This window comes from Pteronotus mesoamericanus, unplaced genomic scaffold (genome assembly GCF_021234165.1).
Source record: "Pteronotus mesoamericanus isolate MK-2021 breed Mesoamerican mustached bat unplaced genomic scaffold, CSHL_Meso_final contig_1, whole genome shotgun sequence".
NCBI classification, from domain to species: domain Eukaryota; kingdom Metazoa; phylum Chordata; class Mammalia; order Chiroptera; family Mormoopidae; genus Pteronotus; species Pteronotus mesoamericanus.
This window is the reverse complement of record NW_026554998.1, coordinates 2,589,683-2,616,090: the sequence shown is the minus strand read 5'-3', so window position 1 is coordinate 2,616,090 and position 26,408 is coordinate 2,589,683. Positions and strand designations below refer to the sequence as shown.

At 64.1% G+C, this 26,408-nt stretch overlaps 1 protein-coding gene across 1 annotated transcript; it reads left to right on the top strand.

Moving 5' to 3' along the window:
• The first annotated feature begins 18,952 nt into the window (after positions 1-18,952).
• Positions 18,953-26,105, top strand: SLC29A4 (solute carrier family 29 member 4). The gene is made up of 10 exons (XM_054593749.1): positions 18,953-19,130; positions 19,775-19,906; positions 20,146-20,259; positions 20,889-21,017; positions 21,511-21,585; positions 22,563-22,810; positions 23,557-23,698; positions 23,794-23,981; positions 24,779-25,019; positions 25,784-26,105. The coding sequence occupies exons 1-10, from the start codon at positions 18,953-18,955 to the stop codon at positions 25,924-25,926; spliced, it is 1,590 nt and encodes a 529-aa protein (XP_054449724.1). The 3' UTR covers positions 25,927-26,105.
• Positions 26,106-26,408: the final 303 nt, after the last annotated feature.

The following is a 26,408-nucleotide window of genomic DNA, read 5'->3' as shown; positions in this document are numbered from 1 at the left end:
CGAGGGCACATGTGGGGCTTTAGCCACAGGAATGATCCTGGAGGACACAGGCCCCCAGGCTACAGTGCCCACACATAACTGAGCTCAAAAGAGAAATTCTCGGGTGTGAGAGACTCAAGGACAAAGCCGCTGGGCAGGCTTATGGGACAGAGGCCTGGGGCGTGGACCCGAGGCGGACCCCAGCATGGGGCTAGACCTAGGCTCCGTCTGAGGCGGAGCAGGCACAGGCTGCTCCAAACCTAATCCCTGAGCTGCCGCCCAGTGAAAAGGGACCGGGCCGCCTGGCCTCCAGCCCTGAAGAAGACTTCCGGGCTGTGTCCGGGGGCCTGAGGTGGGCGCGGGGGCCGGGGTGGGCGCGGGAGCGGCCGAGCGATGGGGACAGCCACGGTTCGGAATGGTGAGGTCGTTCCGGAAGGAGGGAGCGGGGAGGGTCACACCGTTACACCACCGAATGCACACTGAGAGGTGGTTAAAATAGGAAATTGCCCACTATGTATATTTACCACAATTAAAAACAAAACAAAAAATACCGAAAAGGAGGAGGCAGGATGATCATTATCTGCAAGCAACGTGACTGGAACACCCAAGGAACCTGTGGGGATGTGTTAGGACCCGTGAGGACGCCCGGTCAGGTGTCTGGCTGTCCACGTCCTGCTCGCCACTCACAACGCCAGCGGCCCTTTGCTGAGCAGGGGTGAAGAAGAGCCACCAGCATCGCCCTGGGGACCGCGCGCCAACAGCGCTGCAGCGGAGGCCTGAAACCGCGCGCCGTTAACCTAACGAGACGAGTTCACACAGCCAGGGCTGCCCAAGAAGAGCTTGCTGAGTGAATAACTGCAAGTTTTTCCAGAGGGGTATTTAAAAAAACAAGAATAAAAGGAAAGGTATCTGTTTTTGTTTAAAGCAAAGCTGAGCAAAGACCCTGATAAGCCTGTTGGTGACTATAAAGATATATTGACTATTAAAAAATAAATAAAACAGCCCTGGCTGGTGTGGCTCAGTGGGTTGAGCACCAGCCTGCAACCCCGGAGGTCGCCAGTCTGATGCCTGGTCAGGGCACCGGCCTGGGTTGCAGGCCGGGTCCCTGGTTGGGGTGTAGCAAGAGGCAACCGGTCAATGGTTCTTGCACGTTGATGTTTCCCTCCCTCTCTTTCTCCCTCCCTTCTCCTCTCTAAAAAATGAAGTCTTTTAAAAAGTGAAACAGCCATGTTGATTTGTTTGGGACGGTTGAAAATGAGGTGTATCTAAGAATAAAAAGCTGGGCTGTATTAAAAGATAAGGATCTCGATGAAGTGTTTATTAGGTGTTCGTGGTTCTATTCTTGTAAAATCGACATTTTTCAAAATAAAACGTTGGAAAATGCGTCAGCCAGTTGGGCACCTTTTCACATTGACTGTTCGCTCTGCAGCTGCTCGTCTCCGTCCAGGGGGTCGCCCCTGCGCTTCAGCCTCGCCCGCGGCCCGTGCGGCAGGAATTCCAGGCAGTGTGGACGAAGGTCTCTGCGCTTCCAGAAGCCGAGGCCTTTGTGCGGGGCCGTTGCTGGGGCAGCGGGAGGCGCCCGCCACACGCGTGTCGGCAGCATCCCTGGGCCGCATGCCGGAGCCGGGCCTGGACAGGGCTCCCCGAAATTCCTGGGGTGCGGCCAGCAAAGCCTGCTCAGGGGCAATGGCCCCTCCTGCTGGCATGCCAGGCCCCGCCAGGCTCATGACTCCTTTGTGACCTCGCGTCTCTGCTTGCGCATCAGGCCCGGGGACAAGGCTTTGCCTTTGTGGCAAATCAGGAAGCGGGTTCACTATCGCCCAGTCCACCACGGACAGGTGTGTGGGTGTCCGAGTGGGACAGTGTGGGGGCTGCACGTGCCTGCTGGCGTCTGTGTGTGACTCGCGTGCGCACATAGGCCACATGTGTCACTGCGCACCTCGCAGGCTGAAGACTGCTGTTCTAAGCGAGGCCCTGCTGAGCGAACGGACGATGCCGTCGGCCACAAAGCCAACTTGCTGGTGAGTGTCCTTGAAGAGGCATATGTCACGTGACCGCAGCCAGGAGGAGGGGCCGGAGCGGGAGCCTGGCAGGGCGGTGGCCCCCGGCGATGGCCATGAAGCCGCAGAACAGAACCCAGGACGGCCTCCTGGCTCCGTGGCTGGGGGAGTGTCGCCCACCCCGGGGGGCAGCAGGGGCCTCTGCGGGGACCCGCCCCTTCTGACCACAGCCCAGAGGGTGCAGTCTTGGGGGGCGTCCAGCGATCCAAATATAAATCTTGCTGCGTTCGAAAATCGCTCCCGGCTTCACAGCGCTGGGTGTGTTGTCACGGAATTGACAATTCCGATAAGGATCAAAGGGACCAGAATAGACGCCAAGGCCTGTTTCCCACTTAACCTTCAGAATCTTTCTTCCCCTTAAACTTTCGTCTCTCTCCTCCCTCTGGAGAATATTCTAGATGCTGTAGTGAGACCACCCCCATGACTGAATGCCAGCACTTCCTTCTGGGGAAGAGCCCCCTCCCCGCCCCTGCCCCCGCCCCCACTCCCCAGCCACCACGTGACCGCGGCTGAGCCAGCCAGCAGTCTTCCCTGGGAGTTTTCGCATCGGGGCGGCGAGGAGGACCGGGTGCTTAGAAGGAGGAAGGCGGCACGGGGGGGGGGGGGGTGCAGGGCAGGGCTCCGCTGCGCACGGGCGCATGCAGCTCTGGCTGCCCAGCCTGTCTCTGGCCCACGATCCCATGTGGAGAATCCTTACTGCCACCCACTCACCGACTCGGGCTCAGCACCACTTCCGTCTCCTGGACCTGACGCCCAAGGCATGGGGGGGACGTCACTTGCCCCCGTTCCCAGAAAAGCCTCGGACGAGGCTTCCCCTCCTTCCTCGGGTCACGGGAAAGAGACCCCAAAGCGCCCTCCGTGCCCAGGGCGTGGGAGGCGGCCACACCATAAACTATTCAAGTTCCCCTAAAAGCCCAGGAACACTGAGACAGACTGGATTGGAAGCCGCAGACCCTCACAGCCTTGGGCTAGAAAGGGAAAATCGGCTGGGGGGGCGGTGGCATTCACCCGCAAATCGCGGGAGCTGGGGAGTCGGGGTCTGGGGGGATGTCAGACCCGACCCCGCTGAGAACAGGATTTGCAAACCACGAAGGGATTTCCGGGTAGGCCGGTCCCTCCGCCATCTGGTGGGGGGCGGGAAAGCACACTGTGACGTTTGACACTGCCACCGACCCCGACAGAAGCTTCAAATCCTTCACTCTCCTGCGCTCCACAGACAAATACTCAAGAAGAAGAACCCGGCAATGAACTTCGGCTAAGGGTGCGGTTCTTTTTCCGCTTGTCAGCGTTCAGTAAGTCCCGAAAAACGGCTCACATACCTGCCAAGAGACGATGCCCGACCTGTGTTCATGGAGCGTTGCATTCTGTAGTTTTATTTCCCTCCGGTCTTTTTTTTTTCTTTTTTTTTAACAGCCTCCCTTCTCTGTCTTTTCTCTCTCATCACCAGCCTTTTCTCCCAACCCATCCGCCCTCTGTGGGGCCTCAGGGCGTCTGCAGGGCCCTGGCCGTCCCGCCGGTCCAGAGGTGCCCCTCCCCGTGAGCCTGCACGGGCCTCTGTGACCGCCCCCTCCGAACAGAGCACAGGACGAGGCAGAGCGACGACCCCAAGGAAGGCCGCGCCGGAACAGCCCGCCTGCGCCCCCGGCCTCGTGGGAAACTGCTCTGTGAGCCCTGCGTTGCCGCGTGTGAGCTTCCTGTAGCTGCTGCAACCAAGTGCCACCCCCAGGATACCAAAGAACACAGCTGAGCTGGGTCCCCCAAAACTAACATGTTGGAGCCCTAGCCCCCAGGACTCAGAATGTGACTGTGCTTGGAGAGGCAGCCTCCACAGAGGCGATTAAGGTAAAATCGGGTTGTTGGGGTGGCCTCGATCCAATATGGCTACGTTCTTGTAAGAAGAGGTCAGGACACAGACATGCAGCAGAGGGACAAGCGTGTGAGGACCCAGGGAGAAGACGGCCGTCCACACACCAAGGGCGGAGGCCTCCGGAGGAGCCCGCCCTGCCCACGCCTGGACCTCGGCTTCCGGCCCCCAGAGCTGGCCTCCGGCTTCCTGACCGATGGCCCCCCTCCCCCATCCCACCCCCAGGGCGGATGGGGAGGGAGACTTTGCCAACCACCATGCACCACGGCCATGGCCGCCTCCGCCCACCCCTTACGCAGTGTCCCAAGGACCACAGACCTCCCTGGCCCACATCAAGGTCCCCCAGCCAGTCGAGGACAAAGGCGTCCGCGCTTTCTCCTGGAAAGCCTGAAGCCTATTAAATCCTTACCCGCATTAAGGGGCACACACCAAAGAGCTCCTTTAATCCCCCAACAGGATTAAGAGAACTCAGCCAGATAAGCTCCTTCCAGGGAAGAGGGAGCCACCTTCCACCTACACCCGCTTCTCCTGAACGGACCCGCCTCCCGGGGGACAGCCCACCGGGGCCTGGGGACCGGCTCCACCCCACGCTGCTCCCAGGGCGGTGATGTCCCGGGCCGACGAGACCACAGGAACGAAGGTATCGAGTTTGGAACTTGGGGTCAGGCCAGCATGTGCAGGGCCTGGGGCAAGCGTCAAAGGGCCAAAGGCCCGCACAGGTCTCAATAGTCCAGGGTTTTGACTCACGAGAACCAACGGAGAGCTGGAGGGGTGCGGGTGGTGACCTCCCCCCCCACCGTCTGTCCCTCCCTCCCTTCCTCTACTTCCATCTCTGTCTCTGAAAGACCCCAGTCAATCATCTCCCCCCTTCCCGGACCCCCGACGAGGCAAGCTGCTCAGAGAGGGGTCTGGACCAACGTTCCTCATCCAAGGAGAGGCGGACCTCACCCCATTCGCCGTTCTCTGTCATTCGTTTCTGGATTGGTGAACTGCAGCCTTATAAAGTTACTTCCCGCTTGAAAACGGAGGAGCCCCCTGGTAAAGACCCCGAACGCCGAAGGCCGAGGCCGGCACTGTCTTGTCCCCCACTGACCTGCCCGGGGTGGGGGGCTGGGGCTGGGAGCCAGGAGCGGGGAGCAGCGGGGGGCGGGGCAGGTGGGCAGGTCCCGGAGTCCGCAGGGTTGGGCAGGCTCCAGGCTCCACAGAGGCAGGTACGAGGCTCAGGCGGGCACGGGCCCTGCGCGGGGACACAGAGCGGCGGGCGCCAGGCAGCCCTCTCGGCAGCCCCGCGGGGAGGTGGGGGCGGTGCCCGCGGCTGCTCCACTGTTTCCTCAGCACTTGGGAACAGATGGCTCCAATTCCCACCCACGGAAGCCAAACATTTTCCCTGGTTACCCCGCTAATCTGCTCACAAGCCTCCTCTTGTAAATAGAGAGTACAAAGGCTCCTTCCCCCACGCCGCGTGTCTGACGGGCCGGGCCGCCGCTGCCAGAGAGGCTGCCGAGGGCGCGCGGGGAGCCCAGGTGAGGCCCGGGCGAGGGCGCACGCGAGGCGGCCATCTGTCGTGGGGGGGTGCTGGCTCGGGGTCCCCGCGGGCCATCCCGGTGCTGCCACGCCCCGTGAGCCTGCTGGGAAGCGGCACTGGCGCCTTGGGCTCACTGCTGGCCTGTTTTCTCTCCTGTGAAATGGGTGTGTTGCTCCCAGGGCAGCACTGCGTGTGGGAGCTCCAGGAACGGGGTGCCGGGGGAATCCAGTCGCCCTTCCGCCTTTGTCTGCGGCCAGCACAGTGGGGCCGGCCCCTGGGGCCGGGTCAGTCTGTCCCTGCCCTGACGGCGGCCGCGCCCCCTGGCCCCTCACTTCCCCAACCCTCCTCAGGGCCAGGGCCTGTGCCTTCCCCGTGCCGGGCCTCATACCCCTGTAAAGTGGGTGTCGCCGGGCCTCCCTCGGGTGACGTCCAGTACCCAGTGAGCGCTCGGGGTCGGCCCTGCCCTGTCAAACCCAGGGGGTTCCCTGGGGGACCGGCTGTGACTTTACGACGCCCAGGAGCTGGGGGGTGAGGGGAGTGTGTGTGTGGACAGGCCGGTCGGGGAACTCACTGCAACACGTGGGAAAAGCTTGGGAAGAGGCGCCTTGCGGCGCTGGCAGGGGGTGAGGCCGGCACCCATGGGGTGTGGCTGGCGGCTGGGAGGGCTGGGGTGGGGGCGCTGGGGGCCCTGGAGGGCACGCGGCGCCCAGGACCAGCCGGAGCCCAGCAGGTTCGGGGCAGCAGGAGAGAGCAGGCCAGGGCTCCGGAATGGCGGCTGCCACCCCCCAGCCACATCCACGCAGCCGCAGGGAAGAGCCGCTCTGCCTGCTCGAAGCTCCTGGATCCCCGCCAGGCAGCTCCTGTCGCCATCGGGCCCTTCGCTGCCGCAGCGGCCGCCCTGGGGGCCCCCCTCCCACCTCGCTGGTGGCCTGGGTGTCCTGAGGGCTCCAAGCCCAGGAGGCCGCATGTGACTTGGGGACCCTCGTCCCAGAAGCCCGGCCCGGGTGATCTCCAGGCCTGAGATTCTTGGCGGGGCGGGGCGGGGGGCGGGGGTGGGGGGAAGCCCAGTGGACAGCATGACCCACAGGACAGACGGGCAGCTGTGGAGGCACCAGCGTGGCCGGCGTTGCTGTGTGACGCGGGGAGCCCCTGCCTCGCCCAGCCTCTGCTCACCCTCAGAGACGGTTTCCTCCCACAGCCCCGCGTGGCTGGAGCCCACCGTGCCCGTGGCCCGAGCCTGGCCCTGCCGGTGCCCCAGCTCCCGCCCACGCCCTCCCGCTCGGCCCTCAGGGCCTCCCTGCCCCTCCAAGGAGAGAATCTCGGGCTGTGTTTGTTTATTCACTTGGCCCAGAGGGTTGGCTCTCTTGTCTCCGAGTCTGAGTCTGGCGCGTCTGAGCGCAGGGTGCTTGAATGGAGGGAGAGCGTCCCAGGCAGAGCTGGGGGCTGACCCTGCGTCCTGGGGAAGGGGCTCCTCATCTCTGCCCCTGGGGCTCAGGCCGTTCCAGGGGACCGTCTGTTCAGGTCAGGAACACAGGCTTTGCACTGCGGGGGAACTGAGGCACGGGAGACCCTCATTCCTGTGTGATCCTCAGAGACGTGGCCCTGCCCCGCCTGCGGGCCCGGGACAGCGGCCCGCGGCAGCACCCCCGCCCGGCTGTGTCCTGAGTGGGCCCCTCACTCCTGCCTCTGGCTGGCTCTTGGCTGCGTGTACAGGTTGATGGGAAGATTCTAATGGGCCTTAAGTTAATAAGTTGGGAATAATTAGGTTTGTGCTCTGCGGGAAGCCGTTGGCACGGCCTTTGTGGCCAGCGTCAGCTCCGCTGGGCAGCGGCGGGGGGGCGGGGGCGCCGCTGGCTCTCTTTACCCTTCTCTCTCCTGAACATTCTATGGGGAAAACTGTCAACATGAGAGTCGAAAGGACGGTGCGGTGCACGCCCGTGTGCGCCCATGTGCCCACTGCCTGGGTCGCGCCGTCTGTGTGCTGGTAGCTGTCCGCCCCCAGGCCCCCACCCACCGAGCCAGCGCACCCCTATAGTGCCGCTCCAAGTTAGGGGCAGACACCAGGACACATTGCCCTGAATGTGACTGTCATTAGCTAGAGGATGAATTGCGCTTTTCGTTTCGTACTTTTGTGTTTTGGGTTTTTCTTTAAGATTTTATTTATTTTTTCAGAGAGGGGAAGGGAAGGAAAGGAGAGAGGGAGAGAAACATCCATGTGTGGTTGCCTCCTGTGCGCCCCCTACTGGGGGCCTGGCCTGCAACCCAGGCCTGTGCCCTGCCTGGGAACTGAAGCAGCGACCCTTCGGTTCGCAGGCCGGCGTTCAGTCCACTGGGCTGCACCAGCCAGGGCTGTTTTGTTTTGTTTTCTAGGCAAAATTTACCGACAGTAAAATGTGCAAATCCAAAGAGAACATCTGCTGAGCTTTCGCAGATGCGCACATTCCCAAGGCGTAGAGTGTGACCACGCCCCCGGCGGCCCCCTCCCCAGGCGGATTGGCACTGTGACTGCCTTCGGTCCACGCTGCCTACTCCGGAACAGAGCCGCGTGCTGCCTGCTCCTTGTGTCTGTCCGCCTCCCTCAGCACCACACACTTGAGAGTCGTCCTGGCTGGCGGGCCGTCCATGGCTTGTTGCTTTTCAGGGCCAAGTCGGACTCTGCGGTGTGGCTGGACCCCAGGCTGCTCACCGTCTCCTCTTGCTGGGCACCCGGCCTGCTGCCAGGCTTCTGCCGCTACGAACGAAATGCCGATGTGTCTTTCTGTGGACACTTAGTTTTCTTTCAGTTTGTCTTGAGTCCCTTTTGCCCCCCCCCAACAAAACTAGCCCCTGCTGGAGCTGGATGTGGCAGGAAAATACCTCAATATACCCACTCGTCTTTGGCGGGGACATTGCCCCAGACTGAGTCTCCTTGCGGGTCATAGCGATCTGGGCAGCTCCTGCCCCGGGGAGAGGATAGGTGATGGGTGGGCGGCTGGCGGCTGCCGCCACTGCCGCTCTGGGAGTTATTCTAGTAAGTTCAGCGTGGGCCCAAGGTGGGTCCCCTGAGATGCACGCACAAGGGCACCCCTAGGGGGCACGCCGTCTCCCTCCCTTCCCCTCTCTCTAAAACTAAATAAATAAAATCTTTAAAAAAGTGGTGGGCTTGTCCCACAGCCCAGAACACATACAAAGAGAGAGAGAGAGAGAGAGAGAGAGGCTCTCTCAGAGAGGTGTGCGTGTGGCTTTGGCCTAATTGTCATCCTATACACAGGAAGTCCACCAAGCTTTTAAAGGAATCGCACCGGCTTGGGCTGAGCAGAGCCGACTCCTGCTGGTGGGGCCTAAGGCACAGGAGACTGCTGACCTTTAGCCCGCCCACCCTTGCTGCGCATTCCTGAAAAATGAGTGTGTGGAGGAGGCTGGGGAGAGGTCGGCGGGGTCAGAGCCCTGGGCTTCGGGTCTTGGCGCTGCAGGCGCTGAGGAATCTCAAGGAGAGAGTCAGCAGGACAAGGACGCCTTTCGGAAAGCTCAGCCTGCCTGCCTTGAGCAGCGGATTGAAGGGCAAGCTAAGAAGCTGAGGAGGAGGCCCTGGTGGTCGTCCTACGAAAAGATGATTTTGGCAGGGAGCCTCTGAAGCCATTTAGACCAGCGCCCGGCCCCAGCTGGTGTGGCTCAGTGGACGGAGTGCCCACCTGTGAACTGAGAGGTCGCTGCTTCAATTCCCAGTCGGGGCACACACCTGGGTTGTGGGGACAGGTCCCTAGTAGGGGGTGTGCGAGAGGCCACCAACTGATGTGTCTCTCGCACATCGATGTTTCTCTCCCTCTCTTTCTCTCTCCCTCCCAATCTCTCTGAAAATAAATAAATAAAATCTTAAAAAAAAAAAAAAAAAAAAGAAGCATGCCCAGCACCTGCCGAGTAAGGGCAGAGCAGGCGCTTGGTCCCCGGGGCGGCCGCCCCCTGCTCGCTGTGCCCACTGTGCGGCGGCCTCCCCGGGCCCAGCGGGCAGCGCAGCGCAGCCTCAGGCCTCCCTCAGTCCCTGCCCCAGCCCGGCACCTGCTCACTCAACGGCGCCGTCGTTGTCTGTACTTTTTGTCCTGGCAGATGGCTCTTCCCCGCAGGACGGTCGCTAACAGGGACGGGAAGGCACACATTGATCAGAGTCCTGGCTGCTGTCAGCGAGGCCCGCGTGTCCCTGTCCCTGGGCCTGGCACCGCCCCCAGGGAACCCTTTCCTGGGTCTGCCGCTCGCCGACAGGAGCGGCACCTGTGAGCGTCTGCACACGGAACGCAGAGCCGCGAGACCCAGCTTGGGCCTTTCTGGGTCTCAGTTTGCTCACACGTCAGGCAGGTGGTGTCGGGAAGAGCCGCCCGTCACAGGGGAGCTGGGAGAGCCAAGGAAGGAGGCGTGGGAGGTGTTTCCTAGGCGCCAGGCCCACGCGGAATGCGCTGCGTCTCTCACCCCTCCCAAGCGTCCTTCCAGCCCCACTTTCTGGGAGAGGCCCGCAGAGAGGAGGTCGGCGGCGCGGGGTCACGCAGCTGGTTGCCTGCCGAGCTCCCTGAGGGCTGAGGTCCCCATGGGGGGACAGAAGCATGACATCCACCTCCAGGCTGAAATGAGGCCCGTGTGCGTGAGACCATGACATGGCGCCGGGCAAGGAGCTGGCATTGGATCCTGGGCCACGGGGCACAGGACCACGCGGCGTCGTCCTGAAGTCCATCGGCCAGCATAGCCGTTACCCGGGGCCACAGCAGTGCTGTGCAGCAAACACCCACAAAGTGTCCCTGGCCCTCAACAGTGTCTGTGGCTCTCGCATCTTGGGCGGCGGGCTAGGAGCCCTGCTGAGCTTGGCCGGCGTGCTCCCGGCAGGGCCTGGCTGGTGGTGGGCTGGCCCCGGAGGCCTCAGCCGTGTGGCCGGGCAGCACGCGGCTCCCATACGTGCACCCCGGGCACATTCTCGTGGCGATGGCAAAGGCGCGAAGGTGAATTCTTTCCAGCCCTTCGGTTAATCACGGCCACGCAGCTCCTGCCGGCCGGCCTACACCGCCTGCCCGAATGCAGAACGGCCAGGCAGGAACGATGCTGCCCTGGGAAAGAGCCACTCCCGTCTGCGCCCCGCAGCGTGACCCAGGGCGCCTCTGCCGCCGCGAGGGTCCCGGCCGCCCACCCCCTCCTCCACACCCAGCGCTGCTTCCCACCCTGCGGCCCTGAGGGGGGCTCCTGACCAGCCAGCGGCAGGGACGGCCTGCCTCTCAGCTCGGAGCCCCCCAAAGGCCCCCTTTCCTCCTGCCACCATGGGCTCCCACCCCAGCCCCGAACCCCCACCCTGGCCCGAGCCCCAGCCAAGGCCTGTGGGCCCTGAGCACCGGCAGCCACACTGCTGGCCAGGAGACCAGCCCCGGCCGGCCCCAGCCCCGGAGCGCTCCCCGTGGGAGCGGCCATTCTCCCACCTCGAAGGAGCTTCACCCCGAGTGCGCCTGTACCATGGGGCCGGCAGGGCCGGTGTGGGGAGCGCAGAGGAGTGCGAAGGTCAGGGAGACGAGGGAGACGAGGCGTCTGTCCCCACAGACGGTACGATTTCGGTGTTTCTCGGTGAGGCTGTGCAAGGCGGTGGCCCTCGCCCGCCAGCGCGGACTTGCTGTAGAGAAGGCAGAGCAGGGGAGGACGGCGCTGCCCCAGCCGCGACCATCAGTGGCGGCCCCCCGGTGAACGTTTCGCGGCGTTTCCCTCCCGTCTTTGTGCGGAGTGAACCCGCAGCGCAAAGAATGGCGCGCCCTGCTTTCCCGCTCTGCATTAAGAAACTCAAAGTGCACAAAAGGCTCCGGGGAAACTGAGTGTCCCTCTCTGACCCCAGCCACCCCCCGCCCCCGACCCCGCCATCTCCTCTCTCAGAGGCGTCACCATCACCTGCTTGGGGTGCGTCCTTCCAGAAAAGGCCGTGCGCAGCGGGCGAGCCCCGTGCCCCCACTTCTAGCACCAGTGGCTTCGCGCTACGTGCGCTGACGCAGTCTAGGTTCCCCGGGAAACAGGACCCACGGCATGTGCGCGCGTGTGTGCACGTGTGTACACTCACCGGGCCCAGCCAGGCTGACACATAAAATCAGCCTTCTCATGCGCTTTCCTGCACTTGACGCTCTCTAAAAACGGAACAATAAGCCGCATACATCGTTCCGTATCCGTACAGGTGGAGTTGCCTCCCTCTCTGTAAGGATCGCGCAGGGCGCCGCTGTGCTGTCAGACGTTTGGGTTTGTTCTGATCTCTCGCTGTTACAAAAAAGCAGCAAATATCCCTCGGCTGCGCAGCTCTGAACGAATATGCGAGTATAACGTCGTGTACCTTCTTCTAAGTAAAATTCATGGAGCAAATAATTTGGGCATTGGAAATTTTTATTGATGTGCCAAATTTGCGTCCACAGAAGCCGTATAAATTTGCATCCCTCTGACTCTGCGCCAAGGGCCTCGCCCCGCCTGCGGGGATCGCGGTCACACTTGCTGGGTTTGCCCACACGCTGAGGAAAAAAAACATGGCCGCTCTGTGCAGGCTTTTTTCAATCCTCCACCCAAGGTCTTTTTTTTTTCTTTCTTTCTTTTTTTTTTTTAGAGAGACAAAGGGAAATATCAATTGGTTGCTTTCTCATACACACCCCAACTGGGGATCAAACCTACAACCTGGATATGTGCCCTGACCAGGAATCAGACCAGCCAAGGCTTAATGTAGTTTTAATCTGTACTTTTTAAATTAGGTTAGAGCCCTGGCTGGTGTGGCTCAGTGGATTGAGTGTAAGCCTGTGAACCAAAAGGTCACCAGTTTGATTCCCAGTCAGGGCACAGGCCTGCGCTGTGGGCCAGGTCCCTAGTTGGGGGTGTACAAGAGGTAACCAGTTTGTTTTTCTTGTTCTTTCTCCCTCCCTTCCCCTCTCTCTAAAAATAAATAAATAAAATCTTTAAGTTAGGTATAGAGTTGGGCAGTTTCTCATGGTTGAAGCCATTGTTTCCTTTTTTTTTTTGTAAAGTATGATTGTATATTCTTTACTCTTCGTTGATTGTCTTTTTCTTGTTGATTTGTAGGTGCTCTTTACATATTGAAGGAAGTAGGCCCACCACCTGTTGTATGTGTTGCAAATATTTTCCCCACTTTGGCATCATCTCTTGTTTTTTTTTATAATGGGTTTTTCCTTGCATACATTTTATATTTTTAATGAAATAGTCAAATGTAGTGGGGTTTTTTTTTTTGTTTGTTTTTTTGCTTATGGCTTCTGAGTTTTGCGTGTTACTTAGGAAGAACTTTCTACAAAATTATTAAAAATTAAAATCTGGATTTTTTTTTAGTTATTATTTTTGTTATTGTTTTGGTTTTGGTATAAGGAATGAGATGGAGATCTAATTTTATTTTCAGATTGTCACCTAATGGTGCAAACACCACTTACAGGATAATCCATCTTTCTCCCCCTAATATGAAAAGCTACCATTATTATGACTTTTTTAAAGGCACCACAGCAGAGCACGCACTTGGGTTGCCTTCCGGGAGCATGTCCTGCGCCCTCGGAGGGGGTCCTGCCCGCCCCGCCGCCCCCCGCCCCCCGGCCGAGCACCAGCAGCGAGTCGGGAGCTTTGACTCTGCTCTGTGTCTGGCAGGTTAGCCCCTGTGGCTTTTCCTCTCCAGTGTTTTCCTGGCTCGTTCTTGCAAATCCCTTTTCCCTCATGAACCTCAGAATCGGTTTGTCTGCTTCCAGAGGAAGGACATCTTGCTGGTGTTTCTGCTGGGACGCTGTTAGATAAGTGAACCAACTTAGTAAGAAATGGCACCTGGGTCACCCTCTTGGCAGAAAATGACACCCTGTCTCTCCATTGTCTTCCTCTGGGTCCCTCACAAAGGCTTTTTAAAATGCCCCTCTAAAATATTTTCACAGACGCTGAACATGTCTAATTAAGATTATTCTGGGGAATTTTATCTCTTTGGTTGCCATTGTAAATTAACCTGTCTTTCCCTGCATTTTTCTCATTGTCGTGCGTGAGTGGGAAGGCTGTGGAAATCCCTTGAAAGGCTTTCCTTGGGGTTGCCGATCCTGTCCCCTACAGACAACAACTTCACCCCTTTTTTCCGGTGTTTACGGATCCTACGTCCTCCTCCGGCCCCAGACAACACCGGACGCCGCTCCGAGGGAGAGGAGGCAGGGCTACCGGCACAGCCGAGGTCAGGTCGGGTCAGGTCAGGTCAGGTCTCGGCTCCCGCGATGCCCGGGCATCCGCCGATGTCCATGTTATCAGGCTGTTGTCAAATGAAGAAGCGATGTTGTATTTTACCGAACGCCTCTGGTAGGGTCTCCAGAGATGACCGTACAGGTTTTCCTCAGAGCGCCGTGGGACGTCCTGAAGTTACTGTGCTGCTGGATTCTGCCGCTATTTCATTCAGGGCTTGACACTGCTCTTCACAGGCGAGGCTGGTCTGTTCTCTTCTAGAGAAATCTCTGCTGGGTTTCGGAAGGGAAGTCCCTCTGTGGCGCGCTCTCCCCTCACGGTCTGGCGGAACTCTGCGTCCGTCTGTCCGGGAACGCGCCTGGGCCTGGGGCTTTGGGCCGAGGGCGCCGGCTCTCTGACCCGCGCCTGCTTCCTGGCCGGTAACCGCCCTGGGTAGATGTCCTCTTTGCCCGACGGCAGCCTGGCTGCTCACTTGTGTCTTCCCAGAAAACCGTCTTGCCGTTTTTCCAGTTTTCTGGCACAAAGTGCAGAGATCCTCTGTCTGTCTTCCCGTTTCCTGTCTCCGCATCACAACTCCCGCACGCACGTTGCCGTGGCCCATGCTGTCAACTGCTCCGTGACCCCACGCCTCTGTGTGACCTCGGGCCTCGCTGGAGGCGACATCAGTCCACCAGTTTTCTTGAGTTTTTCAAAGATAGCAGTGTCTTCGCCCCCCCACCGAGAAGACTTACTCATCCACTCTTCTTGGGAAATTGGGCTGTTTGCAATGTTTGGCTCTTAAGAGAACACCTTTTGTATTGAGAATTATTCCCTTGGGCGAGATTTTCTGGATCAAAGGGTGAGCATGGTTTTTAGGCCGATTTACTTTCCAGAAGGTTGTTCACATTCGCACTCCCACCAGCAGGCTGATTTCCAAACCCCAGGTCAGGGCACACGCCCTCCTCCGGATATAACGCTCTCCAGGGCCGCCCCGCTGCCAGCGAGGCCCCTCAGGCCTCACCCGCGCCCCAGGTCACCGCTCGCTTAACAGGCGCGGGCCCAGCTGCGGACGAAGCACGTCGGCGGGAGGAGGAGCTAGTCTGTGGGGAGTGAGGCCAGGGACACCTGTGTGGGCCCCACCGCTGGGACCTGGTGTCAGGTGGGGCATGGATGCGCCTGCGTCCCACGCAGCCCAGGGACTGCGTCCAGGGGTGGGGACCAGGCAAGGGAGCGCACAGGGAGCCCTGGCAGCCCCTAAACACAGCTGGAATCCGCAGGGTCTCCAGCCCACGGACCCGACTCTTCCCTCAAAATCGTGAGTCTGGTCACGGGAGAGGCCTGTCTCACTCACCGACCCCGTTCCCTTCCCCCTCCCCCGCACCCTAGGCCTCCTCCCAGAGGACCTGGGTGGTGGTGGAGCGGAGGCGGGGACGCAGGCCTGGCTGCCTGGGCGCGGAGGGGTGGCGTATGGGAGGTGGTGGGCCAGGTCAGCCGCGGGTCTCCCGGGGCTGCCCCGCCACTACACGCTCCCTGGGGAATCGGAGTCTGGCGAGACCTCAGCCTCCGCCGCGTCCCCGCCTTTGCGGAGGCCGCGAGCCCGGGAGGCGGGGAAGGGGGCGGGGGATGGCGGGCAGGCGGGCGGGGCCCCGCGCGTGGGGCGGAGCGCAGGGTCCGGCCGGGCTTGCCGCTGCCCCTGCGCCCCCCGACGCGCTCGCCAACCCGGGGGCCGGCGGACCGGGACCCACGGAGGACGCCGGCTGCGCCCGGCCCGAGGCTCGGAGCGGGGTGGGGGGCGCGGGGCACAGCCGGCCGGGGCGCGGGCGCCCAGGGGTCCCGGCGCGGGGGCGGCGGGAGCAAGAGGGGTCCGGCGCGCCGAGGACCCCCGGGCCGACTGGGCCAAGGTAGGCGGCCGCCGCGGAGGTGGCGGGCGGGGGTGCGGACCGGCTGGGGTGCGGGGACCTGTCGGAGCCTTTGTCTGCGGCGCGCGCAGCCCCACTCCGCGCCGGCTCGGGCCGCGTCCAGGGGCGCGGGCACGTGACCCTGGGGAACCCAAGCCCCCCACCCCGCGCCCTGTCCCCGGAGGAGGGAGCTCCCACCCCGCCGCGTCCAGCGTCCGTACGGGGCCAGCCCCCCAACCCTGTCAGCCCATCTGCGAGCTCAGCGCCAGACCCGGGAGGGGGCAGAGCAGCGGGGTCCCGCGGTCCCGGGTCTTGTGTCACCCCTTCCCCGGCACCGGCACCGGCACCGGCTAAGTAAGGATCCTCTCGCCCGAAGGGCCCCTGCCCCTCGCCCTGTCCCCCAGCCAGCCCTCTCCAGGCTCTTGGACAAGCCTGTGGAAGAGACAGGCCTGTGCCAGGGGTCACCTCGCCGTGGCGGGGCATCTGCCCTTGGCCTGGGGGCGCAGGCCTGAGCACCAACTTTGTTGCTGATGGAATCAGGCAGTGGGGGGTGCAGGGGGATTTGTTGCGAGCGTCTGGAAACTGCAGGAACCAGGAAGAAAGAGGGAGGTGTCCTGGCTGCCCCAGCCGCCAGCCAGCGCCTGTGCCCAGTGCATTCAGCTGTCCTGGGGGAGGCCCCAGAAGGGGGGCGATCAGAGGACCCTAAACCCACTTTCCTGTGGGCAGAGGCGACCCCGGGGGCGGCGGGGCAGCGCGGAGGGCTCGGCAGTGGAAAGAGTGGCAGAGGACTCAGAAGCCGGCCTAGGTGCAGGGCTGGGGCCACCCAAGGGCGTCCAGCCGCCCAGGGCTGTGAGGCCCACACAGGGCCAGCAGGCTGGCCTTCCACGTGGAATTCAGGATCCCCGGCCCCCTCCCTGGGGATGTGCGCACTCCAGAGGTGGAGCATTGCCCCTGAGGGGTCGGCCTGGCCCTGGGGCACATTCAGAACTGGTGCCCACTCAGTCTCGGCTGGAACGGGGGAGCCGAAGGCGTCCGGCCCGCCGTGTGTCCCCGCCGTGGCGCGCGGCGCCTCCGTGCCCTTTCTATGACGCGGCGGCCTGAGCCGGGCTTTCGCACTGTCGAGGCCGGGAGCCCCCTCGGGCCCCCTGGCAGCGCTCTGATGTGGGGCGCATGGGGCCGCTCACACCCCCCCCCCGTCCCTGTTTGGGAGGGACATTGCCCTCCTGGCCCACAAGATGGGGTTGGGGACTGAGGCCCAGGGGTGACCTGCAGGTGACCGGCTGCTCCCTGGGGTGGGCACAGAGGGGCCCCGGCAAGGCCAGGGGCAGAGGAGAGCCCGGTGCGTTCTTGGATCTTTACGCCCATGTGCATGTTCTAAATTGTAATTAAAGGGGGACACGCGAGGAGGGGAGCGGGCGGGCGGCGACCTGAGGCCCTGGGCCGCTGGCGTGGAGCGGGAGGGGCCTGTGAGGGCGACTCTTCGGTCACCCGCTCACACCCATCATCCCCGCAGCCGTTCCTCGGCCCGGGGCCGTGAGGTCGTGTTCGGGGACCTGGGTCCGTGTCAGCGGGAGCCAGAGCCCCCCCGCACCCCTAGGAGCAGGTCTGAAGGAGCACATGGGGACGGTGGCTGGGCACAGCTGTGGGTGGCAGCTGCCTGCAGCCCCCCTGAGCCGGTGGCAGCGGTGGGGCCGCCTCCTGGCTGGATGCTGAGCACGTCCGCCGTCCCCAGTGGCGTGGCCTCTCAGCCGGGCAGAAGCTTCACAGGAGGCCCGGCGTGTCCGCGTGCGGCGTCTGCTGACCCTGTGCCAGTCAGGCCCTGGGGGCCGGGGCGCGGCAGCCTCGGGGCTGGGCCCGCTCCGCCCTGAGCCGGTCGAGAGGCGCGTCCCATTGTTGTGGGCGCTGCTCTGCCCACGGTCTGTCCCAGCCCCACATCCGCCGAGGGAGGCTGGGTGGCCGGACTCCGGGCCTCCAGCGGGGGGCCCTGCCCAAGGCCCCATTCAAATCCAGGCTGGGCTCTGTCCAGAGTCCTGCTTGCAGCCCCAGCTTGGGATGTGGCAGGAGGCCCAGGGCTGGGGCTCAGGAAGGAGGTCCTGAGGGGGCTGTGTCTGATGTCCCAGCCCCCGAAGAAGCCCCAGCCTCCTGCCCAGTGCACATGGCGCCCCCCAGCCTGTCGGCCCAGATGTGGGGGAATCTCTCCCCGCCCCTAGGGCCAGCCTGGAAACAGGGACAGCCCCGGGCTCCCAGGCCCCAGTGAAATCTGCAGGGAGCCCTGGCTGGTGTGGCTCAGTGGGTTGAGCGCCAGCCTGTGAACCAAAGGGTGGCCGGTTCGATTCCCAGTCAGGGCACGTGCTTGGGTTGCAGGCCAGGTCCTCAGGAGGGGGCTAGTGAGCCGCAACTACACGATGATCTTTCTCTCCCTCTCTTTCTCCCTTCCCTTTCCTCTCTCTAAAAATAAATAAATAAAATCTTAAAGAAAAAAAGTCTGTGGGGAGCCAGGAAGGGGGAGCCAGGGGCCTGGGGAGGCGCTCCATACATTGGCTCCGATTCTCTCTGGTGAGCATGTGTCCTTTTTGCAATCAGATGAATAAATAAGGTCATTAGAAAAACAAACTGATAAATGTTTTAGGTAAAAATCTACTCCCCCCCTGACAGGGCTCTCTATGTGGGGGGGGGGGGGCGTCACTCCATCCTAGATCCACAAGCCCCTCCCTGAGGCTCACAGCTTTGAATGGAAGGGAACAAGGGGAACGGAGGCAAGGCCAAAGGGGACACTCTGCCGGTGGCGGAGGTTGGCCCCCAAATGGGCTGTAGTGGCCCAGAGCGTCCACAGGCCTGGGCTTGGGTTGGGGCTCCCCCGCTTACCTCTGAGACCGGGGCGGCAGGGCAGGGGGCTTGCTCCCCCGTAACCCTCATTCTCCTGGCTGTTAGGGGGTGAACGTGGGCCCCGCCTCCCAGAGGGAAGCACGGAGCTCAGCAGTGTCATCTGCTGCTCTGACTGCCCACCCCGTCCGGCCACTCTCGCCTCTCCGTGCCCACTGCCGCCGCCCTCAGGCAGGCTCTGTCATTACCTCTTCTTTAAAAAAAAATTTTTTTTAATTTACTTACTTTTAGAAAGGAAAGGAGGAAGAGAGGGAGACAAACATTGATGCGTGGTTGCCTCTCGAGCGCCCCCCTACTGGGGACCTGGCTCGCAACCCGGGCATGTGCTGGGAATCAAACTGTTGACCCTTTGGTTTGCAGGCTGGCGCTCAACCCACTGAGCCCCAGCAGCCAGAGCCATTGCCTCCTCTTAAGAGGCAGATCACACAACATCCTCGTCTGCCTAGGTCTGTGGGCTCCGTCGCGCTGCTTCTGAGCAGGCGGGGTGACAAGCGAGGCCGCCCCCCAGCGCAGGCCTGGTGGCCTGGCGGCGGCAGGGGCCCCTCCTGGCTCCCTCAGCCTCCCTCTCTCCGCAGCACGGGCTGCCATGGGCTCCGTGGGCAGCCAGCGTCTCAAGGAGCCCGGTGTGGCGGGCACGCCGAACAGGAGCGTGGTGACGACAAGCTTCGGCTTCGACAGCTGCCTGCTGGAGGAGGCGGCGGCTGCAGGGGCGGCGCATGGCCAGGGCGGCAGGGCCAGGGGCGCCCCGATCCTCACGGACGCTGGTGAGTGAGGGTGCAGGCGAGGTGTGTGTCTGGCCCAAAGCAGAGCGGCCAGGCGAGCGCTTGGAGAGGGAGCCGTGGGCCGTCGCTGAGCGCGGGGTCTGCGGCAGTGACCAATGGGCCCTCGGGTGGGTCTCGGCGCCTTCGCCGGTGGGCCACGTCCCCGGTGCAGGTACGGAGCCAAAGGCTCCCTCCGCACAGAGGCCTCCGCGACCCCCGGTCTAGGCAGGAGGGCGCACGGCGACTCACACGCTGACCCGGGCGTGAAACCTCTCTCTGAAGTGACGCAGGTCGCTTGGGTCACATTCATGGGCCAAAGCAAACCTCAGGGGAGATGGGACGGTGCCCGGGCCGGACTGACGTGAGCTGCGAGGCCTCATTTGGGCCAGGATGCGTGACCTCGGCCCAGGGCCTCAGGCTCGCCGAGCCGTGGGGGGGCAGGCCAGGCGCCCGTGGGATCAGGCCTGTGTGGACGGCTGCGTGGGGGGCCGGCGTCGGGCACGTGTGCCGAGGGCGATGGAAACAAGCGGTGACAGCCGTGCGGCTGGCAGCCCCGGGGGCGGCGGCCGTGGCGCTGGACCGCAGCCTGGGGGGAGGCTGTGGCCACGCGCAGGCCCGCCCACCTCTCACCGGGGTCTCGGGGTCAGCCGCCGAGGGGCCGGTGCCCGATGACCGCTACCACGCCATCTACTTCGCAATGCTGCTGGCTGGCGTGGGCTTCCTGCTGCCATACAACAGCTTCATCACCGACGTGGACTACCTGCATCACAAGTTCCCAGGTGGGTGGCCCCGGCCCCCCGGTCCCATTCGGCCATCAGAGGCTCCCGGCCCATGCCAGAGACCCCACAGGCAGGACCCCGCTCGGGGAGCCTGTTCTATTCAAACCCAGGCTCGGTTCTGAGCGGCGAGTGACCTCGGGGCCGCCCCTCGCCCTCTCTGGGCCCTCAGGGGACGGGGCAGTGCCTGGCGGGCAGGAAGGGGGGTGAGGCCCCCCTGAACACCTGCTGCTGGCCCTCAGGGACCTCGATTGTGTTCGACATGAGCCTCACCTACATCTTAGTGGCGCTGGTGGCTGTGCTCCTGAACAACGTGCTGGTGGAGAGGTTGAGCCTGCACACCAGGATCACCGCAGGTACACCCACCCCACCAGGATCACCGCGGGTACACCCCCCCCACACCCACCAGGATCACCGCGGGTACACCCCCCCCACCAGGATCACCGCGGGTACACCCCCCCCCACACCCACCAGGATCACCGCGGGTACGCCCCACCAGGATCACCGCGGGTACGCCCCCCGCCCCGCACACACCAGGATCACCGCGGGTACGCCCCCACACCTCTCCCACACCTGGCCCGTCATTTGCCCCCAGTTTCCCTGGATCTCGCTCCCCTCATCTGTGAAATGGGCACCCCTTCTGGGAACACCAGGGGGTTCTATGTGTGAAAATAAGGCCAGGCCTGCGGTGGGCACACCACACACTTGCATGTGGTCTGCCCCGGGGAGGTTCTCTGTGCCACATGTTGTCCAGGCGCCCAAGCTCCTCCCTCCGCCTCATCTGCTTCCCTTCCCCTGCCTCTCTCTGTTGATGTTCAGCTTCAAGGGGCCCGCTCAAACAGCACCTCCTCCAGGAAGCCTTCTGGGCGCTCTCCAAGCATTAAGAGCAATGGCAGAGAGAGCCCAGACCTGGCGCTAGGAGGGATGGATGAGTGGGAGCCCCTAGGCCACCGCTCGCTGCCCCACTCCTGACTCTCCCCCACAGGCTACCTCTTGGCCTTGGGCCCCCTCCTCTTCATCAGCATCTGTGATGTGTGGCTGCAGCTCTTCTCACGGGACCAGGCATACGCTATCAACCTGGCCGCTGTGGGCACTGTGGCCTTCGGCTGCACAGGTAGGGACTGGGGGCGGGGCAGGCGGGGGGCTGAGCCCCTCGATGCCCACTGCGTGCATCCCACCCGAGCACCCAACACGCGGATGGGACCCCACGCAGTTGCTCAGCAACTCAAGCTGACGGCAGCCCCATCTATGACGTGGGGCCTCTCCGGCTGCCGCTGCTGGGGGAGGGACAGACTAGAAGTCCTTGTGGACTCTTCCCTGCCTCACCCAGAAGTGACGCATGTCATTTCCGTTCATGTCCCCTTGGGCAGACGAGTTAGGGTGCCCGGCTGCCCCTGGGTGGGCACATGGGAGGCAGGACGCGCCCATCTGGTGGACAGAGCTGTTTGCACCCCGCCCTGCAAGGTGGTTGGACCCAACGCCTCTGCCGCCGGCGGCACTACCACCAGTCCCCGCTCCCTCGCCGGCCCAGCGCTCTCAGGCTTGGGGTTTTGTTCCGTGCCAACCGGGGGTGTCTCACGGTTGCCCCACTCCCTCTCTCTCTCAAGTGCAGCAATCCAGCTTCTATGGGTACACGGGGATGCTGCCCAAGAGGTACACCCAGGGCGTCATGACCGGGGAGAGTGAGTATCAGCAGACCCGGAGGCGGGGGCTGGGCTGCCCGGGGTCCGGAAGCCCCTTCCTGGGGAACGCGTATGATGTGCCTGGGACCGAGGCTGGGCTCCAAGCTCTGGGCCCCTGGCTGGGGACAGGGACCTTTGTGATGTGAGAAGCACATGCCCTGTGCCCGTGTGCGGTGTGCATCTGTGTCAGTGTGCGTGTGTGCGCGCGAGGGTCAGCCCACCTGTGCCCACGAAGTCAGTGCTGAGCCTCAGCACCCAGCCCCCGGGCACGCGCCCCCGGGGCCAGCCCTGCGGGCACCTGCCTTCGTTTTTCAAGCTCCCTTTCCAAAGCCCACTCCATTCCCCCAGCTCAGTGAACGGCACCCTGTGTCCCAACCAGAAACTTAGCAGCCTTGGACGTGCTGCCAGGCTGGTTCTTCAGCCCAGCCCTCTGTCCAGGCGGCCAACGCCCCCTCTGCCCAGGGGCAGCACCGCCCTCAGCCCGCCCCACGCATCAGGGCACCTGCCCCTGGACGTCCTCACCCTCCGCTCCGTGCTCCGTGCCGGGGAGGGACCGGAGCCGGAGCCGGAGCCGGGGCCGGGCGGGTTCGGCAGTGCCGGTCGCTTCCCTTCAGCGCGTAGCGCTCCTGCCAGGCCGCTCGGCCCCTAGTCTCTGCCGCCCCCACCGCCACGCGCTGTGGTCGGCACTTTCCTGACTTGTTTGCAGCCTCTCCCCACCGAGTCCCAGGAAAACAGGCCCAGGGGTGTCGCCCCCGCCGTGTCCTCAGCAGGCTCTTGGCAAAGGCTCCCAGGGTGTGAGCGGCAGCGCCACGGGCGGGGGCGGGGTCTGGGCAGACACTTCCGTGGCAGGTCCCTGCGTGCGTCGGGGGCTGGGCGGGGTGGAGGCGGAGGGCCTGGCGCTGGGACAGGGGCGGGGCGACTGCGGCGGGCCTCCAGGGGCCGAGTGGGGTCCCAGGCCCCCGTCCCGCGCCCCGCAGGCACGGCAGGCGTGATGGTCTCCCTGAGCCGCATCCTGACCAAGCTGCTGCTGCCGGACGAGCGGGCCAGCACGCTCATCTTCTTCCTGGTCTCCGCCGGCCTGGAGCTGCTCTGCTTCCTGCTGCACCTGCTGGTGCGCCGCAGCCGCTTCGTGCTCCACCACACCGTGCGGCCGCGCGACAGTCGCCCGGGCCGCAGGACCGGCTACCGCGTGCACCATGACGTGGCTGCCGAGGACGTCCACTTCGTAAGTCCGCAGCTCCCGCGGCCGCCTGCGTCCCCGCCATGACACCCGGGAGGAGCCCGTGGGCGCTGGGCGCAGCCTCCCCCCGGTTCCAGCCGAGGTCCCCCCGAGTGGCCTTGCTGTGCCATGGTCTCAGGCTCTGCCCCACGGTGCCTCCCTCCTTTTGTGAACCAACTTTCATCCCTTCGTAGCAGCTCGCGTCTGCGGTCTGAGCCCCATCCGCAGGCCTTGCGGTGCCTCCTGGGCAGCTGAGGCGCCCTCTGGTGGCCGTGGGGCTGCCTAGCCCCAGAGGGCCCGGGATGACAGGTGGGGAGGCCATGGGAACCTGCAGGATGCAGAGCCGGGCAGGGAGAGCCAGGATGTCCTCACACACGCTGACCCGGAGAGCCACCGAGGCCCTTGGCAGGGGACACTGCAGTGAGCCAGAGATGCTGCCCCCCTCGGAGCCCAGAGACCCCAGGATGGGCAGAGGGTGGCGTGTTGAGACAGGACCCACCCTGGGAAACGATGGGGACCCCGGGGCCTCCAGGGTCTGGGAGGCTCCTGAGGAGCTCGGTGGGCGGAGCCCCGGCCTGTGGGGGGTCCCCGGGAAAGACACTGGGAACAGAGGGAAAAGCTGCACAGGCTCAGAGGCTGGGGGCTGGGGGAGGGGGGCGGCTCTGTGTGTGTGGGGCACAGTGAGGAAGCCAGGACAGGCAGCGGGCCATGAGGAGCCCCACCTAAAAACCCTGACCTACGCCGTCCTCCAGGAGAACCAGGGCCCAGCCCTGGCCAACAGCGTGTCCCCGAAGGAGAGCCCGGCCCACGAGGTGGTCGTCAGCAGCAGGGGGGCCTACACGCGCTTCGACGTGCCTCAGCCGAGAGTCGAGCGGAGCTGGCCCTCCTTCAGAGGTGGGGGCTGGGCCCCCAGCTCGCTGCAGCGCGCGTGCGTGGCGCTCGGGTGGGGGAGGGGCCGGGTGCTGACCCCTGACCCCGGCCCCCCACAGCCCTGCTGCTGCACCGGTACGTGGTGGCCCGCGTCATCTGGGCCGACATGCTGTCCATCGCCGTGACCTACTTGATCACCCTGTGCCTGTTCCCGGGTCTCGAGTCCGAGATCCGACACTGCGTCCTGGGCGAGTGGCTGCCCATCCTCATCATGGCCGTGTTCAACCTCTCCGACTTCGTGGGCAAGGTGGGCTGCGGCCCGCCCCGGGGGGAGGGGGGAGATGGCTCGGCGCGGCGGAGCGCCGCAGAGTGCCAGGGCCGCCGCGGGGGCCACAGAGGTGTCCCTGGGAGGGCGCGCCCTGCGCCAAGGATGCGCATGGCTCCTGGGTGCGGAGGGTGGAGCCCGGCGTGCACCCCGGAGGGTGTGGCCCAGGGCGCAGCCCTGAGGGCAGCCCTAGCAGACCCCCACGCCAGCCCTGGGGTGGCGCCTGTGTCCCGCAGGCCGGAGCAGGCCTCCGCCCCGCTAGGTATAGGTAGCTGGTCTCCGACAGCACCAGGAATGCCCCAGAGGGGCGGGGCCCCCAGAAATGGCTCCAGAAGCCAGAGCGTCACGCGCCGTGAGTGTGGGGGGTCAGGGGTCAGGGCTGGAGGCTCCGGGCTGCGGGTTCTGGAGCAGGCCTGCCGGGGCCCTGTGTAGGGGGATGGAGAATGCGGGGCTCAGAGGGGGAGCCACTCCCGAGGTCACAGCTGAAAAACGCGGGTCTGCACTTCGAGCGAAAGCAAGCGGGTTCACTCCCAATCCTGCTACTTCCCGCTGCTCGGGGGTCTGACCCTTTGGGCTCTGCGGCCTCCTTTCTCAAACAAGGTCAAGAGCCCCGCCCTGTGAGGGTCCTGCAGGGCTGAATGGGGACATGGGGCCGGGCCTGGTGTGCTGCAGGGGGGTTTGCTGGGTTTCCGTGGGCGGAGCTGGAACTGTCGGGGGACGGGGTGGTCTGGAGGCGGCCGGGGCCAGTGGGGCCCACACGCCCGGCTCCCGCCCTGCAGATCCTGGCGGCCCTGCCCGTGGCCTGGCGGGGTCCCCACCTGCTGGCCTGCTCCTGCCTCCGCGTGGTCTTCATCCCCCTCTTCATCCTCTGCGTCTACCCCAGCGGCACGCCCACCCTGCGCCACCCTGCCTGGCCCTGCGTCTTCTCCCTGCTCATGGGCATTAGCAACGGCTACTTCGGCAGCGTGCCCATGATCCTGGCCGCCGGCAAAGTGGGCCCCAGGCAGCGGGAGCTGGCAGGTGAGGCGCGCATAGCGGTGACAAAACAGTGATCCCTGCGTGATCCCCGGGGCTGGTGGTCCCGAGGAGACAGCAGGCACATAACAGAAAAATACAGCAGAGAAGTGGGAGGGTAAGGGTGGGGGGGTTCACGATGCCAGTGGGTCAGCCTGGGGAGGCTTCACGGAGGGGGTGGCTTTTGAGTAAAGACCAGGAGGAAGTAGCGAGGGGGCCAGCCGAGTGACCGGGCGAGGGAAGGGCGTGGGCAAAGCCTGTGGTGGGAGAGCTGCGTGTGCTGGTGGCAGGGGAGGTGAGAGACGAGAGGGGGCCGGGGAGAAGGCGCCGGTAGAGCCCACGGGGCCACGTGGGGACCAGGGAGACGGGTGAGAAAGGGCCTCTGAAGTCTGGGGCCTCAAGGCAGGAAGGCAGCATTGCTGTCAGCCAAGATGGGGAGGGCCCGGCGGTGGGGCAGACGTTCCAGGTTGAGTTCTGGACACAGGAGGTTCCAGAAGCCCACTGGACACCCCAAGCCGTGCACGACGAGGAAGCCGGCCAGGCCTGGGGCCCCGCGTGCACCAGCCCGACTCCAGCCCGACCCCAGCAGCCGGCCCTGGTCACGTGCTTCACACAGAGGGGCCAGGGCCCCCGCTGTCGCCCCTAATCCAGGGGCCCCTGGGTCCATCCGCGCAGATTGGGGTTTGTCCGTGTGCGTGTGCAGCTGCCGTGGCCCCGGAGGGCCGCCCGCTGCCCGCCCCCCGCCAGCTCAGGTCTGGTCTTGCCCACAGGGAACACCATGACCGTGTCCTACATGACAGGGCTGACACTGGGCTCCGCCGTGGCCTACTGCACCTACAGCCTCACGCGCGACGCCCACCGGAGCTGCTTCCAGACCTCCGCCACCAACGCCTCCTTCCCCGCTGGCCTCTGAGCTGGCCGGGAGCGACGCCGCCCTCGCCGGGGCCCCGAGGCCTGGGGCCCCTCCCCGCCCCGCCTGCCGTGCCTGCGGGCCCTGGCCTCCTCCCGTGCCAATATCGCCACCCTCTCTGGGTCCAGTTGCCCGTTGCTGCAGCCCCAGGGTCCTGCCAGTTCTCGGGGCCTCGGACGCGTCGCTGCCCTGGGGCCTCGCCCAGCACTGTGCTCCGCGTCCGGTCTCACGCTCGCTCCTCCCCCTCTGTCCGCGTCCACCGCTCCGTGGGGGTCACTCATAGCCATCCCGCTCAGAAGAGTGGACCGCCAGCCTGTGTCCCTCCTGGCGACCCCCACCGCCAGGTCAGCATTGAGAGCCCCTTGTCCCCAACCACACCTCCCACGGCACCTGACCGAGCCCCTCCCCCAGACGGAAGAGGAGAGGGTCAGCCCCCACCGCTGTCGCCCGGAGGCCCCTCCTCCCGCCGCCCCCTGCCCCCCCAC

What these genes read in the sequence shown, in the direction of transcription:
- SLC29A4 (XM_054593749.1), top strand. Translation starts at nt 18,953, where the DNA reads ATGGGCTCCGTGGGCAGCCAGCGTCTCAAGGAGCCCGGTGTGGCGGGC. An exon ending in TCTCCGACTTCGTGGGCAAG is followed by an intron (nt 23,982 to 24,778) that starts GTGGGCTGCGGC and finishes CCCGCCCTGCAG; the next exon opens with ATCCTGGCGGCCCTGCCCGT. An exon ending in CAGGCAGCGGGAGCTGGCAG is followed by an intron (nt 25,020 to 25,783) that starts GTGAGGCGCGCA and finishes TCTTGCCCACAG; the next exon opens with GGAACACCATGACCGTGTCC.